Here is a 17,194-nt window from a genome sequence, read left to right on the forward strand (position 1 = left end):
CAGTTTGTCAGGGAAAGTGAAAATTCCTATCTGTGGGCTGCCACAGCAGCATCTTTTATTTACAGTTTGGGTCTGTCCGACAATACAAGACAATGGAATTTTTCATATCCTGGGTTCTTGTGATTGTTTTTGTTGGGGTTTATTGTTTGGACCTCCAAAAGCTGTGTTGGAAGTTTACTTTCCACTGTTCCTTGTTTGCCTTTGGGTCCTTTTCGGTAGGCGATTGTGGCTTTATGTTTGTGTTTTTGCCACGTGTGTTGCTGTTCGTATAGTTTTGACCGGTGAGTTCCCCGTTAGCGTCGGGGCTGCTTCCCTGTTTTGTTTGCTCCCAGTTGGCGCTTGTTGGCTGCTCACGGTGTGTTTAGCTGGCTTGCCTGGTGATGCCCCAATTTTGCCGTGGTCCTCAGTTTATTACTGTCCAGCTACATGCTGAGGGCTGTATTGATCGAATGCAGTACAAATGTGTTCCAATATGATCAGAAATATTTTTTCATGTCCAAGTCAGAAATCTTCAATTTGCGACAGGCAAAAACAAAATCATATTTCATGAATGTTTAATGATAGTAGACAGTATTATTCAGGCACTATCAGTAACCTTAAGTTTATATTTAAGCAAAAATGGGCAAAATTTACTTTAAAAAAGTACTAATTGCAATGTTATACTAATTCACTCAAGTATAATTGGATTAAAATACAGTAAAGTGCAATTATCTATTACTAAAAACAAGACTTTCTTTAAGGGGAAGTAGTATACTGTAAACACAACAATTCTTGGTTTATAATACCAGTGTCTGAAATAACGCCTGACCGGACGCCAAGGGCGTGCATCTTTTACGTCGGGCGTACAACTTACAAAACGTCTCCGTCCGGGTGGCTGACAACTTTTTCAAGAAAAAAAAAAAAGAAAAAAAATAATCGAAATATTTGTTTTTTCAAATCAAACGTTTGCTTTATTCAGATTTCGAAATCTTGGTTCGGTTTGGAAATTTCGGAATTTCGGTTGCTTGTCAATTTTCATACTCGGCAGCCAATCGAAAGCCTGCATCTAATAACTTCGTGCTTCCGGACTTTCCCGAGCATTATAAGGTCGTGCATTTGCATATCATTTTCCAAAGTGGGTGCACAGACAACACAAGAAAAATGGATAAGTGGTTCGGAATCAAGCCAAATCCTCAGCCCCAGAAGAAATATTTAAAAGAAGCTAACAAAATGTATGACGCTACAAAACGTAAACATACATTAAAAGCATCATGGAAAGAGGAGTTTACGTGGCTTGCAGCAGATGACGCAACACAAACATTGCATGAATGAAGATGAGTAAATACAGGTACATACTGATGGCAGATGGAAAACAGCGATATCATATAGATGCAATGAATGTTATAAGTGGATTTGTAATAAACTTAGTTTTAAAGTGTTGTTCTGTTATATATTCTGATTATCAATCCTTAATACTTTGCCACAATGGTTTTTTTTGCGATTAGTCGTCTTATTGTGTTTCAATAAAAATGGGGCAGGCAACTTTATGGCTGCCCTGGTGTCCGCTAACTTTTTGTCATGAGTTTCAGACACTGATAATACAATAATGAAACAGGATCATCTCAGGGGCTGGATTTGGCCCTTGACCTTGGCATTTGTGCTCTAATTGTTCTTGTTTTTACATTACCCCGGGAAGAATCATCAACAAAAATTCAGTTTTCCAGAGCCATTAAAAACCTCCCAATCCCCCTGCCCACCAAACATTTTTTTTGCCCTGGTTAACAAGAAAAAACATACTTCTGAAAGAATGAAATGAAACGTCCACACATCTCCGCGTAAAACCCGGCTCCCTATTGCATTGTTTCCCACAAAACATGTCGTATCTTTTCAGGCGAAGCTGCTGACAATACCGCCTGATTGAAGCATTCCGGGACAGCGCAGCATTGTGACGCTTGATGGGAAATGTGTCCGAGAGGCATTATCGCAGTTTTGCAATTTCCCCGACACAGTCGTGGTCACTGCATGGACCGCACGATTTTGGATGATCACTTTTTACAATGATTTGCATTGTAATGAACGTAAACAGCTTTGCGGGGTGTTGAAATTGAAGAATTCGCTGCCTTTTTTGCAGAGGATGTAATTACCTTCAGTGTGTCACCGCGATAAAGCTGAACATTCATGGAGAATTTCAAAAACACCTTTACTCAATGTCAGTAAAACCTCCTCTCTTTTGTGCAGGTGTTTAAAAGGTATTCCCAAGGAGTCATTTTTATCAATTAGGCACAGAGCCTGTAGTGTTCCTCCCCACAATTATGCAAATGTGTTCAATAGTCAACACACCTTGGCCCAGCTGGCTTGTTTACTTAAGAGCTCTGACGTCATTTAAGAAGCACAGCAATGGCGAATCCCTGTCATGATTGCCTAAGTGAAGTCACCTAGGGGCAATAGTTTGACGTGCAGGAGCGCGCTCTCTGATTGGCTGACGTTCTCCTCTTAAGCGCTCAGCGTCCAGAGAAGGATGTCAGACCGTATTCCTGTGTATTTCGCCAGATTACCAAGTACCAAAGACTACTCTTGTTTGGTTCCTGCCTGCCTTCTGATTTTGACCGGTTTCTGTTCCACGTTTTCAACCTGCTCTCCCGCCCTGGCCATCGACCTGCCTGCTAAGCTGTACCGTTTCCACCTACCGGTCACGGAACTGCCATTCCGTCCGAAGCGGCTGATGACCGAAAGACGCCGGCGTCCAAAGCCAGTTCCGACAACTCTTTCTGATAAAGATTCCTTTGAAACAAATGCAATTGGGTCCGAGATTCCATCCTGGTTCATGACAATCCCGTTAATGCAACATGTGAGGCAGCTCTGAAACTACAGCGATTGTATTGAACAGTGATTGCATACCGCTCATTTCTGTTTGGAGAAATTAGATGCTATGGTTCGGCACCTGCAATTCCTTCCTTTTTCCAAGAGATGGCAGCAATGCTCAATTTCTAGTCTCCATCTCCACTTCACTGTCCAGGTGCTCCCAATCATTATCATTAGCCACCCTTTGCTTTAAATTCCCGGTCTTCCACTCGGTGTTACTGGTAGGTCATCGTACACATCTCAAGATCTTCCCTCTCCAAGACGACAAGCTTTTCATCCCAGGACATCCTTCTCCAGGTATTCTCCTCAAGATATTCCTCATTTTTCCCAAGACTTTCCCCTCCAAGACAATCTCCTCAAGTTTCTCTCCGAGGATTTCTGTCCTCGCCAGTCCTCCTAGTCACTACTGATTCTTGTTTTGTCCACCCCCCCTGTAAGGGTTTGATTGCATCGCTGTTTTCCGACTAATTGGAACATACAGATGTAATTTAGATTGATTTTAATGAAAAAAACATATGCTATTTGCTTAGGTTTTACACGTTTAGAAATTGGGAATACCTTCAAAAACCTCCGAGAAGCTCCAGTGTTGTCTCTGCTGTGGTCCTGCCTTGTTCCTTCTCGTTGAGAGGTGATGCCAGCCTCAGTATCAGGAAACCAGAACAGACCAGGAAACCCCAGAGCATTCGTTTTAGTTCTTTATTTAAGGAAGCGTTCAGGGCTTGCGGGAGACGTGATGGCCGTCAGACGTCAGCAGCGGCGCCGGGGAGAACACTTCGGAACGAGTCTGGAATTGAAGAGCGGAAGTCAGGCAGGTCGTGTTTACCGGGGCTGGAGAGGAGATCGAAGCGTGGGACGGAAACAGGTGGGATCGGAGGCAGGCAGAAACGGGTAAGCAGAGTTCTTAAATAAACGGGATATCAGGAGAAACACAGCGTTACCAAATGTACGCTCTGACACTGAACTCTGGGTGCAGCGCGCTTAAGAGAGAAGTGCCAGCCAATCATAAGGCACCCGCATGATTGCTCCAGGTGATCAGAGTTAGTAATCATGACACTCAGAAGTTCAGTTTGTCAGGGAAAGTGAAAATTCCTATCTGTGGGCTGCCACAGCAGCATCTTTTATTTACAGTTTGGGTCTGTCCGACAATACAAGACAATGGAATTTTTCATATCCTGGGTTCTTGTGATTGTTTTTGTTGGGGTTTATTGTTTGGACCTCCAAAAGCTGTGTTGGAAGTTTACTTTCCACTGTTCCTTGTTTGCCTTTGGGTCCTTTTCGGTAGGCGATTGTGGCTTTATGTTTGTGTTTTTGCCACGTGTGTTGCTGTTCGTATAGTTTTGACCGGTGAGTTCCCCGTTAGCGTCGGGGCTGCTTCCCTGTTTTGTTTGCTCCCAGTTGGCGCTTGTTGGCTGCTCACGGTGTGTTTAGCTGGCTTGCCTGGTGATGCCCCAATTTTGCCGTGGTCCTCAGTTTATTACTGTCCAGCTTTTGCGTTTGTCACCGAAGCTGTTTTTTGTTGTTGGTGCCCAGTTAGCCTGGCTGCTCACTGTGTATTTTTTGGTTGGCCAGCCTTGCATTATTCTGCCGCGGGTGCTTCCGTCTTTTTTTTGATTGGTCCTGGTTAGCTCTGCTGCTTGTGTTTTTTTTTTTTTTTTGCAAACTAGCCCCTTTTTGGCTGCTTACCCTTTGCTGTACCCTTACTGCTTTCACCTGCGACACAACGCCTAGGCATTCTCCACAAAAACGACCAAGACTTGGCTTAAAACTCTCGTAACCTCTTTGGGTAATTAACACACAAACCAATGTTCTAGGGTGCCGGTGTTCCTCACAACATAACAGCTCAGGAGGTCAAAAGTGTTCTTTAAAATGCACGGAAATTCATTGGAATATACCAATAGAATTCAGATCGATTTTTGTCGAAAAAAAACATGCACTTTTTCCTCACATTTTGCATGTTTTAGAATTTGGGAATACCTTCAACAAACAGTCCCTGAGACGCTTCGGCAGTGACTCTGTTGGAGTCTTGCCTTGTTCGATATCCAAAGTTTGGTGAGTCATTTCCTTCTCTTTGAGAGGGAATGCCAGCCTCAGAAGTCCAGTTTGTTAGGGAAAGTAAAAAAATCCATCTGTGAGCTGCCTCAGCAGCATCTTTTATTTACAGACACCACCCCGCCTCGCCTGCTGTCTCTGTCGACTGGCAATCGAGCTAACTAATGGATTGACTCAACGTTGGATTTACAAACCTTCTGACTTGTTTACAGTTTTCTTCATGCTAATGGATTAGTAGCCCTCAATGGAGATGGTATTGCCCGCTGCGACTGTTGGCGGGCTGCTTATGGAACAGTTAATAATAATTTTTTATTCTTCATAAATAATTACACCATAAGAGTATCGTAGATTATCTGGATTTGATGAATGATTGTGCTAGATTCACACACCCTATTATCCCCAAAAATTGGGGGCTGCCCAGGACAATGTTTTTCTCCAGGCTGATAGTTTTGTGTGATCATTATTACAAATAATTGATACCACTAGTATTTTTTGATAAGTCAAAAAAAAAACACATTTAATTGAGGAAAAAATGTGGAACAAATGTCAAGAGTGTAAAACAAAAACGCAACAATGTAACAAAAATACAAAACCAGACGCTTCCCTACGAGATAGGTTCCGGACGATCGTTCGTAAGTTGCATTTGTTTATAAGTTGCTTCAATTCTATATTTTGTATGGGATGTATGTTTAAGGTGTATGTAAGTATGTTTAAGGTGTGTATAAGTAACCTGTATTGTTTTGTACTAAAAAATAAACATTTCAGAAAATAATATTTGATATAAAGTTGAGTTTAACTTACTTTTAGAAGATAAGCTTCAAGAGTTAAGCGACTTCCTTTATCCATGGTAGAAAGTGGCCGACAAAAAGTGATCTAACCATTTTCTCCACCGCATCAAGCTTTCTTATTCCCCTTTCATTTCAAAAGAAACGGCTTACCTCTTCGTCACACTTTACACCAACTGTATTGAATGTAGGCATAAGATATTAAATAATAAAAATGCCAGTTTTTAGCGGGCTGGAGATAATGTATAAAATGTTTACACAAGGACTGGGAAAAGAAAGTCAGATTTTTTCTTCAGGGTGAATGCTGGGGGATCTCCCACAGCGCTACACACCGGTAGTGGCGGAAAGAAGCGCTACAGTACTGTCATGTGCTTGGAAAAAGTGCACAACACAAAATCTAACTTACAGCAATGTCGGGATATTTTTTGACATTTTGAAAACATGTTTGTATGTGCCGTTGTTAGTAACTCAAATGCTCGTAAATAGGGGAACATCTGTAGTATCCATGTTTGGATCGTTCCGGCCACCCTTACTACCCAACAATGTTCAAATTGTGTTTCCCTAACACAAAAGAAACAACCAAGCTTTGAAAATCCCTTGCAGTCAGCTATTATTATTGCAATGCTGAGACTGAGAGTTAAGGTCACAGCTTTGCCCTAACAAAAGTTGGCACAAACTTGAATGTCAACATTGGCCATTGTAATTGGGCTGATGAGTCTCCCAGGAAAGTCTCTCCACTTACTTGCCTCATTATTTACTCTGCTCTATTGACAATGTCCGCTCCCTGTGGTCTCTTTGCTGTAAAACTTGCTGTCCTACTTCCAGTCTTTTTCACTGAGCTTTTAAAGAAGATTAAATATGAACGCCAGTTGTTGGTAAACCTGCCCGGTTCTATTAAAGTTGGAGTAAAGCCCAGATAACTTAAATACTTGGTTTTCTTATTTAACCAATGATGAGTGTTGGCTCAGGAAAAATATCAATGCATGACTCAACAGACGTGTCAAAAATTCACTGGGGAACACACGTCAAGATGCGCCGAACAAGCTATCACACGTCAAATGCATATTAATTCTGCATTTGGTGTTGACGTAAGGAGGACGGTAACAAATCCATCCATTATCTGCACGGCTTAACCTTGGTAGGGTTGCGGGGGTGCTGAAGCCTATTCCAGCCATCTTTGGGCAGTGGGCAGGGGACACCCAGAACTGGTTGCCAGCTACCGCAGCCTCCGCTTGTGGAGTTTGCATGTTCTTCCCGTGCTTGCATGGTTTTCCTCCGGGCACTCCGGCTTCCTCCCACATTCCAAAAACATGCATGTCAGGTTATTGGCTGGTCCAAATTGTCCCTAGGTGTGAAGGAGCGAGTGAGTTGTCTGTCTCTGTGTGCCCCGGGACTGGCTGGCAACCAGTTCCGGGTGTCCCCTGCCCACCGCCAGATGATAGCTTGGGTAGGCTCCAGCACCCCTGCGAACCTACTGAGAAAAAGTAGTGAAGATAATGGATGGATGGAGATGTCAGTGGCCCCGGAGTGTCAATTATTACCGTGGGTTATCATGGAAAACTGCTCAATATGAAGCGGGTGATCGATGACTTTTGCCATGGAGCTTTGCTTATTAAAGAGACAGTGTACTTTATTTGATGTTGGTACCTTGTGCAGTGCAAACTACTGGGCAGAATTTAACAGTTACACAGTTGTTTCATTTTGTCGCCCAGTCTCTCACCTGTTTTTTGGCTTTTCGAGGTACCCGTAGCAGCCAGATGGGTAATCCTCCATTCCGAAAAAAAAAGTCCACGCAACAAGAAAATATAATACTGGATGGCTTGACTTGCTGTTAGCTTGCTAATACAATGACTAATTCCAGGAGCGATTTTAGGTTCGGAGCTTTGGGGGTGCTTTTTCTATCATTTCACTTAAAATGATTTATGGATCATTCAACTTTGTTCAGGGGTTTCACTTCTCATTTCTGAACATCACATTACACTTTGTAATCAGCAGAAAGACTATTACTATTCCATACCCAGTTTTTACTCATTTACGTTATTTAGCCCCTTACCGGTCATTCAAAATTCACCTAAATACCCAATTCAAGACTCACCCAGAGTAAATCAATTGCTTTTCTTGAACCATTTGAAGAATATGGACGCTTCAGGTCTTTTTCGAAAAGAAATACTCTAAATCCAAACTAAAATAATCACTGCAAGTGCTACTAATATTGTGCAATCGGAGTCAGAACACACAGAAATAGAAGGCTTTTATTCCCGCCTGATTTTATTTTTGCAATTAAATGCCTGCAAATTAATGTAGCATGGGCATCTTAGCTGAAAAACAGGTGAGACAATAGCTTGAAGCCTTAACTGGTAACTTGTCAATTTTGAAATCTGAAGAACAAACACATTTTTCTAAGGGCAGGTTTAGGTGTTTCCAAAACTGGCTATTTGGAGACGACCAGTTTACAACACTTAAACCTTTACAACTTTTTACTTTGGCCAATTTTTTTAGACATTGTGAAAGAGTTGTAAAAGTTTGAATTCTTTTTCCACATCTCTATTACTATTGAGCTCACTTCCGCGTAAAAATGTTGCATAAATATTCATCACTAGTGGTGTTACTCACACCTTTTTTAGTGTTCAATTTAAATAAAATAGAAACATGTTCATATTTACTCATTTACAATTTAATTGGCTAAAAAATAGTGTCAATTATCATTTGAATCGGTCACTATTGGCTAAATTTATTCAGGGATAAAAGAGGCATTATCTTTTTAAGGAATACAGGCCGGTATATGCTAATGCAGACTGTGGACCGTGAAACAAAGCAATTGGCTGAAAAAAAATGTCAAGAAAAAGTTCAGAGACCTATGACCTGTAGAAAATAGTTTTACTAGTCTGTAAAGGGGAAATATGGGTCCAAACAGACAGCTAGTGACAAGCAACGTCCCTTGATGCAGAGATGCTTAATGGCGGATTTCTTTTTTTATTTGTCTGCATTTTCTCGTGTTTTAGAGTAAACATTTTATACAGTTGGATTCACTGGACCAGGGCTGGCTAACCCGGTCCTGGAGAGCCGCATGTCTTGCATTTTTTTGGGAGGTTTCTCTGCTCCAATACAGGTGACGTCAATTTTCAGCTTGTTAGCAGGCTTTGTGAGAGCTTGATAACGATCCAGGTGATTGGAATCACCTATATTGGAGCAGAGAAACCTCCAAAACATGGAGGACATGCGGCTCTTCAGGACAGGGTTAGCCACCCCTGCACTAGACTCTCGTGGATGTAAGGAGGCCATGGTTGTGTACTATCATCGAATTTTAGGGCTGCAACATGACGTATTTGGTGAGCTACTTCGACTTTAGTTTTTCGGGTATCTTGTTCCAGACTGATGGTGATTTTTCTGTGATATTAGTAAATATTTAGATAGTCATCATATCTTGAATCCCAAGGGTTTAAGCTTTCCAGTGAAATCTGACATAGTTCAGTGACAGTTAACATCATACAGACACGTATTATCTTGCAGACACGTTAAGGGGTTGGGCAAAACATTGTTGCATTCAATCCAACCAGCTTAATAAGGACTAATATCTGTTGATGATCACCAGGTCATGGTCTTGTGTAATAAAATAGTTATTCAATCTAACCACTGTATAAAATACTCTAACCATAATACACCAGAGCCTCCACAGACTCCACCGCTATGCCGTAAGTGACACTAGCCGAGCAAAAGAGAAGGGGGTAGGAGGAGAGCTGTCCTATGATTATTTCCGACACTGCGTTGTTCACATTTCCATTTTGTTTTACTTATTGACATTTTTTTTATCTAGTGGTTTCATCATATTTAAGCCCATCCTGTCCTTCATTAAGCAGAAGAGGATTTTAAAAATGCTATGAATTTGGGGGTGCTTGAACTCTCCTAAAAATGGGGTGGTTGCAACCGTAAATAATTCTATTCTTTGAGGCCGAGGTGTGCACCAAATCAGAAATCTTGTCCATGAAGCAGGAGAGTTGCGTGCCTCACTCTGCAAATGCTCAGCACAGTATTACATCACATAAAGATTGTATTAATAATAATCATAATAAAATATAAGAATCCGTCTTTGATCTCCGGCAAAACTAACATAAAATGTGACAGAAACGAAATGAAAATAAATCCAAACAGCTTGCCAACATCATTTTTGCCGTTCCATGTTTTCCGTTACTCCCCAAGCCTGCACAAAATTTAGTCATTTTATTCATATTTAGTTTATTTTGTCTTTTATTAGCATATTTGGTATTGGAGTAATCCAAAAGTAATCAGATTAAAGTAACCCTGGACGGACAACATCCAACAACTCTGACGTTCAACTAGCAAACACCTTAACACTGAACACATTTTAGTATTGAACACATTTTTAGTTTTTTATTTCTTTGCAGTGCCTCACTTGCCTCCTCTTAATGCATGTCACTGCGGCAGACCCCCAAAACGTATGTCCTTCAAAATTGTATTCCTTTCATCAAATGTATTAAAATAATCTTACTTTTCTCTTCAAATTTTGAAAATTAAGCTAGAGGGTATATTCTTTTGGTTAGTGACACTCAGTGTTAGGATGATTTAAACAACGATCTAGTAAAATGAAGATTTTGAAATAGTAGTGTTAATTTATCCAACATATTTTTCAGATTATAAGCCGCACTAAAAATCCTGAAATTGGCCAGAATTTGAAAGTCCTGTTTTACCCGGTGCGCCTTATACACCACAAAATACCAGGGTTCGTTGGAAATGCATACATATTTATTTAATTTTGTTTCCCTTTTTTCTGCTCAAAATAAGCAATAAAGGTGACAAAGGTTTTGAATAAGTATGGCAATATTTATTTACATTGTTAGGACGGCCTAATTACTTCCTACAATGCTTTTCTTTTTATTCAGTTCAGGATTACCCAATTACTTCCCACAATGCCTCTCTTCTTTCACTTCAGAATCGCTTTGTAAAGTCCTTGCATGTCGGCAATACAATTCTGTCCCTAAACTTTTTTGTAACGGTTTTATCAGACATTTTTGTCTCTGTCCGGCCCAATAACATAAACAATTTGGTACCATGACCAAAAACAGTGTCTCAAGATAGAACCTAATGCCTTTTCATGTTTTGTTTGTATTACTAGTGTTCTAGAGGATAGGATTAGGCATGCTCCACCCTCGCGATCCAGGTTCAATTCCCCTTGTATCCAATGTTATACAATTGTAATCAGTGATAAATACTTGTCCATTGATAGAACAGTTGAAGTTTAACTCATCATTTTTTTTTGTGAAATCCTTGTTCTTACCGTAGTTTTAATTATATGTGCCTTATAGTATGGTGCATATTAGGGCTAGGGTTGTATATTAAAAGGTATATGAAAATAAAAGTCCCAAAATTATTTTTGGAGGGGGAGCCTTGTAGTGTGGAAAATAGAGACATTTCAATGTATTATTAAACAGACGTGAATGAATTATTTGAATACAATGTAATAATCAAGCTTACATTAAAGCAATCTCTTTCGTGAATTCAGCTTTTTTCAATCTTATTTGTTTCAAGAATGCCTGTGCCGGAGCAGCCCACGGAGCAGGAGAAGGGGGCCGTGGTCCCCCCTGTGATGTCCGCCTCCAATGGAGACAGGTCAGAGACGGAGACAACTTCTTCTATCCTGGCTTCGGTCAAAGAGCAGGTAGTAACATTTGCTGTTACACGCAGGGTGAGCCTCGGGAGGGCATTTACACCGAAGAGTCGGGAGGAATCTTGACTATCCTTTGTCACAATAAAACCGTTTCGGGAACTGAAAGCTGAAAATGCTGCTAATAGTTGTTGACCGCCTGCGGTCATAAATGTCTCTAGCCAACATTCTGGATTGCACCTTCAAGAACAAGATTGATTGGTTGTTTCTACTTGAATTTTATTCCGATTTCTGTCACTTTATAACGAACTTAAAGAAACAATGTGTAATAGTTAGCACCTCCTAATTGTAAAAAAACTTAATTCACGAACAAAAAAAATACTTATATATATATATACATATATACACAAACAATAAGCAATAATTCAAGACATACATTGAAAAAAATATTGATTTTAAAAGTTCAGCAAAAATTACTAGAAACAGTCATCAAAAATACTGGTCGGTCAAACTGATTGCCATCTTGCTTCTACGGGTACCCAAAAAAAACCCCAAAACCTTGGGAATGGCAAAAATATAAGAAGAAAAATGGTTTGCTTTGCACACTTTTTCCCTCCGTAGTTTGTTTTATCCCTTGTGCTTTTTAGCACTTGTTTTCAGTCGCACTATACAATACAGCAGGGGGGAGTCCAAACTTTTCAGAGAGCGGGCTGGATTTGTTAAGCTGAAAATGTGTGAGGGCCGACTATTCAGCCTGGCATTCTTTAAACAGTCTCCAATGAATTGAACCTCCGTGAAAGGGTTGCAGTGCTTGCCGATCAGCGTCGTGACCTTATAGAATTTTCATTTGAACCGCAAGGGCTCGTGAAAAAGTGGTGCTGTGTGGTTAAAACAGCTTCCTGTTGCTTCACCTATTCACAACAATCGTTTCCAGTTAGCTTTTTGTAGTCGGCATGTTTTGTCTGGCAGTGCCTCTTGATGTTTTAGTTTTTGAAAACAGTTACAGTCTCTTGGGAAAATAGGCTGATGCAGTTGATCGGTTTTCGGCGGAAAAGTAGTTCTACTTGTCCTGGAAACGGCGTCCCTCAGTCAACTTTCCTTTTTTTTTATTTACAGTCGCCATGCCAAAAATGCGGTCGGCCAAAATTCTCATCAGGTGAAATGGTGATTTTTTTAAAAAAAAATTAATTACTATTTTTAATATTTATTTTTTGTGCAGATTCATTTTATTCTGCAGTAAACTCTCCTGGAAAGCCACATATTATTAAACATACAACTGAGTCCGCAGGCAACAAAAAAATTGATCACGGGACGTAACGAGTCCTGGGCCAGACTTTGGACTTGCCTGCAATACAGCAACGTCTAGTGGTCAAATAATACACACTATCCCTTTAAAGTTTTAAATCTTTGTCACAAGTCATAGCATTTGAGGCAACAAATGATACAGCCCCGGGGAAGTGAGTTACACACAAGGTCTTGTTAGTTTAACACACATCTCATTTTTAAAGGGACAGTGTGTATTATTTGACCACTACATGTCACTGTATGACTTTGTGCAACCAAAAACGAGTGCAACAAAGCACAAGGATCCTCAAAATGACCAAAAACTTTTATTTCTCATTTTTCTGCCCAACTTTTTTCGGGTTTTTGGGTACCTGTAGCAGCAAGATGACGGACAGTCATGTCAGCTCCCTTTAATTTTAAATTATCCACCAAATTCATGTATTTTTGCCTGTTTTTTTTAAATCATTATTTTTTTTTTAATGCTCGACATTTTGTTTTACCCCTAGGAGGTGCTAAATATTACACTTTATCCCTTTAAATGTATGGTAATATACCTTTATGTAGTTTTTAATATGTTAGAAATATTTCCATTACTCTGGACTTTCTTGTAATATTTACATAAGGTGTTTTCTTAGCCACTAAATATCCAAAGAATAATATGCTGTTATTACAGCATGAGTATAAGATACAGTGGGTTATTAGTAAGTAATTCAAAGTTTTATTGCCTTGGTACTGATATACAAGTAAACATAACAAGCTAAATAGTATTTTGATTCAGGAGATGCATTTGTTTCAAAAGCTAAACCACATTAATTTACATAACCAAGTTGCACAGTTATAGATTCTGTTGCCAGCGTCCCTGTGTTACTAGTCTCATTCTTCTTCCTGAATAACAATGGCCAATAAATACTATATTCGAGCAAACTGGAGGATTACAAATTCAGATAAATTACCTTGCAAAAATAAGAAATCTTCTTTAAGATTCCACAAATCTCGATGATTTATATGCATCTGACAGATTGCAGACTGTTTAATGCATCTGATTCGAGATCATTTCATAGAGAATCATTGCTCCTATTTTTTTAAGAGCACAGTGTGTCTGATCCAAGATCTTCTCTCATAGCACCATTGTCTTTTTTTCTATGTGTGCATGTATTCATGCTATTCAGTACCAATCGTCCTTCATTTTTTACTCTTAGCTGACTCAAGTAGTCATGAACACAGCAAAGGTAAAAGGCAGACATGGCAATATACTATCATAAGCTCAGCATTGTAGAAATATATATAAAAAAATAATTGGAGTGCAAAGGAGTTTGGTTAAGCATGCATGTGGTCTTCCTTCGGTTTTCCAGTTCATATTCCTTAACCAGGAAAGAAGTTTCACTGAGGTCAGAAACTAAAAGAGAAATAAGAATGACATTAAGCAAAGGGTCAACCATAGATACCAGTATCTATCATCTAAATCAGTGGTACTCAACTGGTCTGAGTTCAGGAACCCCTAATCTCACACCAATCTTAAGCCATAATCAAGAAAATAATTACACGTCTTAAATGTATTGAATGGAAGGATTGTGCAGTTTAAACTAGGTATTGAACATATGCACATCTTTTGAAGCATAATGAGCAAGAAACTTTCACGTTATAATGTTAATGCTTTAATTGCTGCATTTTTAATGAAATCCAAAACCCTTCACCTGAGTTGCTTCGGCTATTTTTGAAATATTCAACATCATGTATATGTTTAGCTGGGAAAACTTCACTCACTTAAACCAAACAATCAACACTGACAACTATTTCTATCGGTCTGGTTCATTGAATCAATTTTCTTGGGATTCGTAATTCATATCAGAACTCAAATAACTTAAAGTAATAACGTAATTGTTTTTTTTAATCTGTGTAGTAAATTCTAGCATCCTTCAGAGACGAAAAAAAAAAATTGGTGGAGCACAAGCAACACATATTTTCTCCGTAGCAGTTTTGATCCACAAACCCATCGTAAATTAGACACAGACTGCAATCCAAAGTTATTCAAGTTCACACTATAAACCTTTCTTATTATCCTTTCAATAAGTAAATAGTGAAACACTTTTTGCTTTGAAGGAAATTAAGCGGCACTTGAACATTAGCTGTAACACGAAACTGAGTTCGGAGGAATTAAAGGGAGAACTCGGCCTGCTTTTGCCTCGTTTTGCTTCAGATTTTTCGGCCCGTGCTTTCATGTACCAGCACCTAGCTGCAAAAAACACATTTAGGTTTTTTTCCTCCTTCGTCTTCGAGATATTTAAATCTGTATCTCATAAATGTATCTGCGTTTTGTATGGTCAACTTGTGTAAACACAATTTATAGATTGTTTAAAGTGTTGTGAAATGGATTGTGTCAACTCACATCTGCTGGGAATTGTCCCCATCTACCATTAAGGAGTGTTATCAACCCTCCCTCCATTTTTGTTTGTTTTTATTTTTGTTTTTTACATAGAATTATTTTGCCAAAGCAGAAGCCCTCAACCTATTGAAAACTGGTCCAAAGGTGGATCTCAACAGTTGAGATCTAAATAATCTAGGGGTGAATACACACCCAAATTATCCTTACTGCTGGTGTGGTGGAAGTAGAGATAAGAACGGCCTACAGAATTCAGCCCGACCCGACCAGAGTAGCGGGTACATAAACCTGAATTCGCCCAAACCCAACGGATTAACTTGATTTGATAACCGAGCCCAAAATAAACGCGAAGCTTTACTTGGCCGCCAAAGCGAACACCTCTGTGACGTGTAGAGAACGAAAGTGAAACTGAACAAAATGGCATTGAAAAGTAAATCAAAATCTGCAAATTACAAGCAATTCTAAGATGCAAATAGTGAAATATTTAGCCAAAAAGAAGAAAGTTTGTAAAGCTTGTAAGTATTTGGCAAGAAGCAGAATTGTCATCTGATGTGAGGGAGGTGGGAGGAGGAAGCCGCGCGTCTTTTACCCTAACACCAAGAAGGGAAATTTATTTGGATTTAGTGATTTTGAGTCAAACTGATGGTTTGGTAAGAATTTTCTTTAACTTGATTTGATAACCAAGCCCAAAATAAACCCGAAGCTTAAATATGCCGCCAAAGCAAACACCTACCTCGGCAACGTGTAGAGAACGAAAGTGAAACTGAACAAAATGGCACCCAAAAAAAAAATCAAAATCTGCAGATAACAAGCTGAAAATTGTGAAATATTTAGCCAAAAGCAGAAACAAAGTTTGTAAAGCTTTTGGCAAGAAGCAGAAATGACGTCAGACGTGAGGGAGGTGGAGGGAGGAAGCCGCACGTCTTTTACCCTAACACCGAGGAGGGAAATTTATTTGGATTTAGTTATTTTGAGTTGAACTGATAGTTTGGCAAGAATTTTCTTTATATAAGTCATTACTTAAAAGTAAAAGTACGTGCATGTTATGAAGAAATTCAGGCCCGGGCCCAACATCTTACTTCTATGTGGGAGAGCCTAGTATTCAAGAAACCCATATTAAGAGGGCCTAGGGCTCGATAGGGCGAAATCCTCTCCCATTCCCCAAACCAACCACAACTCCCCGAGGCCCAAACTCCATTTATTGTGGGCTCGTTTATTTTTCCTCACATCGTTCAAACAACTTTATCGTCACCTATAACGGTTTTCATCATGATTATTTAAGTGTTCGCTGCGCACAGAACAATTGAAAGGTGATGATGGAATGTGAGAGTGATATGGATTCAAATAATAGCGTGTTTCCAGACTCCAGCTGTTGCCATGCAGACATCTTTGGAATAGTCGTTAAAATCTCTACAATTACCTAGCATGGTCTTTTTTTCTATAGGGAGACGAGGAAAGGAGGTTTGGTACTGCAAATATCAACAGCCGCAGCGTTAGGAGTGTCTGTGTTGTTTTTATCCCATTTAAGCAGAAAATTAAAATATCTCACGCATGGAAAGCAAAAAAATGAATAAATAAATACAGAAATCGTGTCATTCTTAGAAACAAAAGTATTGCTTTGAACGAATGGCAACCGGTGATTGGGGCTTTCTCTACATTGGGTCCATTTATCAGTTTCAGTCATTGCCATATGCTGTACAACAAAATTTAAAGGCAATAAATTAGTTTTTACTTAAATCATGATGGAAGGCAGTTTACATTGAAGAAAGGGGACTTTTGAATTCCAAAGAGAAATGATCAACACAAAATTAACTCTCGAGTCAGTTATTTACCATTTTTTGAACTGTTGGGAAATTGTAGGTTACTGGAGCGGTTTGGTTATTGTGGATTCCAACATTTTTTTTTTTTTTTTTATGGAAGGTGAGGCTTTTCCGAGAATAACCCAATTTTTTAGGTTTTCCTGCACCATTTTTTTAGATTTTCCCCTAAATTTCTCGTGTTTGTTCTCAAAATGGAGATCCACTCAGGGCAGTTTTTAATCCTTAATACACATTATTTTTGGTTATTTTGTCTTATTCAGTTTGAGAATCTCATAACGGCTATTGTATCGTTTCGTTTTTCTGCATCGTCCTTTAGTGGGAAAAAGTTTTGACACGCATAGTGTGTCTAATTCCTTTATTTTGAGACTTCATCCCTGGCAATTTAATGAATGATTTCACTAGCTTGCGGTGGTGC

General features: G+C 39.4%; 1 protein-coding gene across 4 annotated transcripts in view; it reads left to right on the forward strand.

Moving 5' to 3' along the window:
- ctnnd2a (catenin (cadherin-associated protein), delta 2a) overlaps window positions 1-17,194 on the forward strand; it is a 464,623-nt gene that overhangs the window by 66,225 nt on the left and 381,204 nt on the right. For 3 of the 4 annotated variants that reach the window (XM_088322042.1, XM_088322045.1, XM_088322044.1), the window contains exon 2: window positions 11,220-11,349. In XM_088322042.1, the coding sequence (XP_088178168.1) occupies window positions 11,221-11,349 (129 nt within the window). In that variant the 5' untranslated portion in view covers window position 11,220. Of the gene's footprint in view, window positions 1-3,081; window positions 3,139-11,219; window positions 11,350-17,194 lie in introns of those variants that run through there. The other variant, XM_088322043.1, reaches the window with a different exon arrangement.

The sequence above is a fragment of the Urocampus carinirostris genome, chromosome 18 (assembly GCF_059441175.1).
Source record: "Urocampus carinirostris isolate Australia breed hairy pipefish chromosome 18, RoL_Ucar_1.0, whole genome shotgun sequence".
In the NCBI taxonomy this organism is placed as follows: Eukaryota; Metazoa; Chordata; class Actinopteri; order Syngnathiformes; family Syngnathidae; genus Urocampus; species Urocampus carinirostris.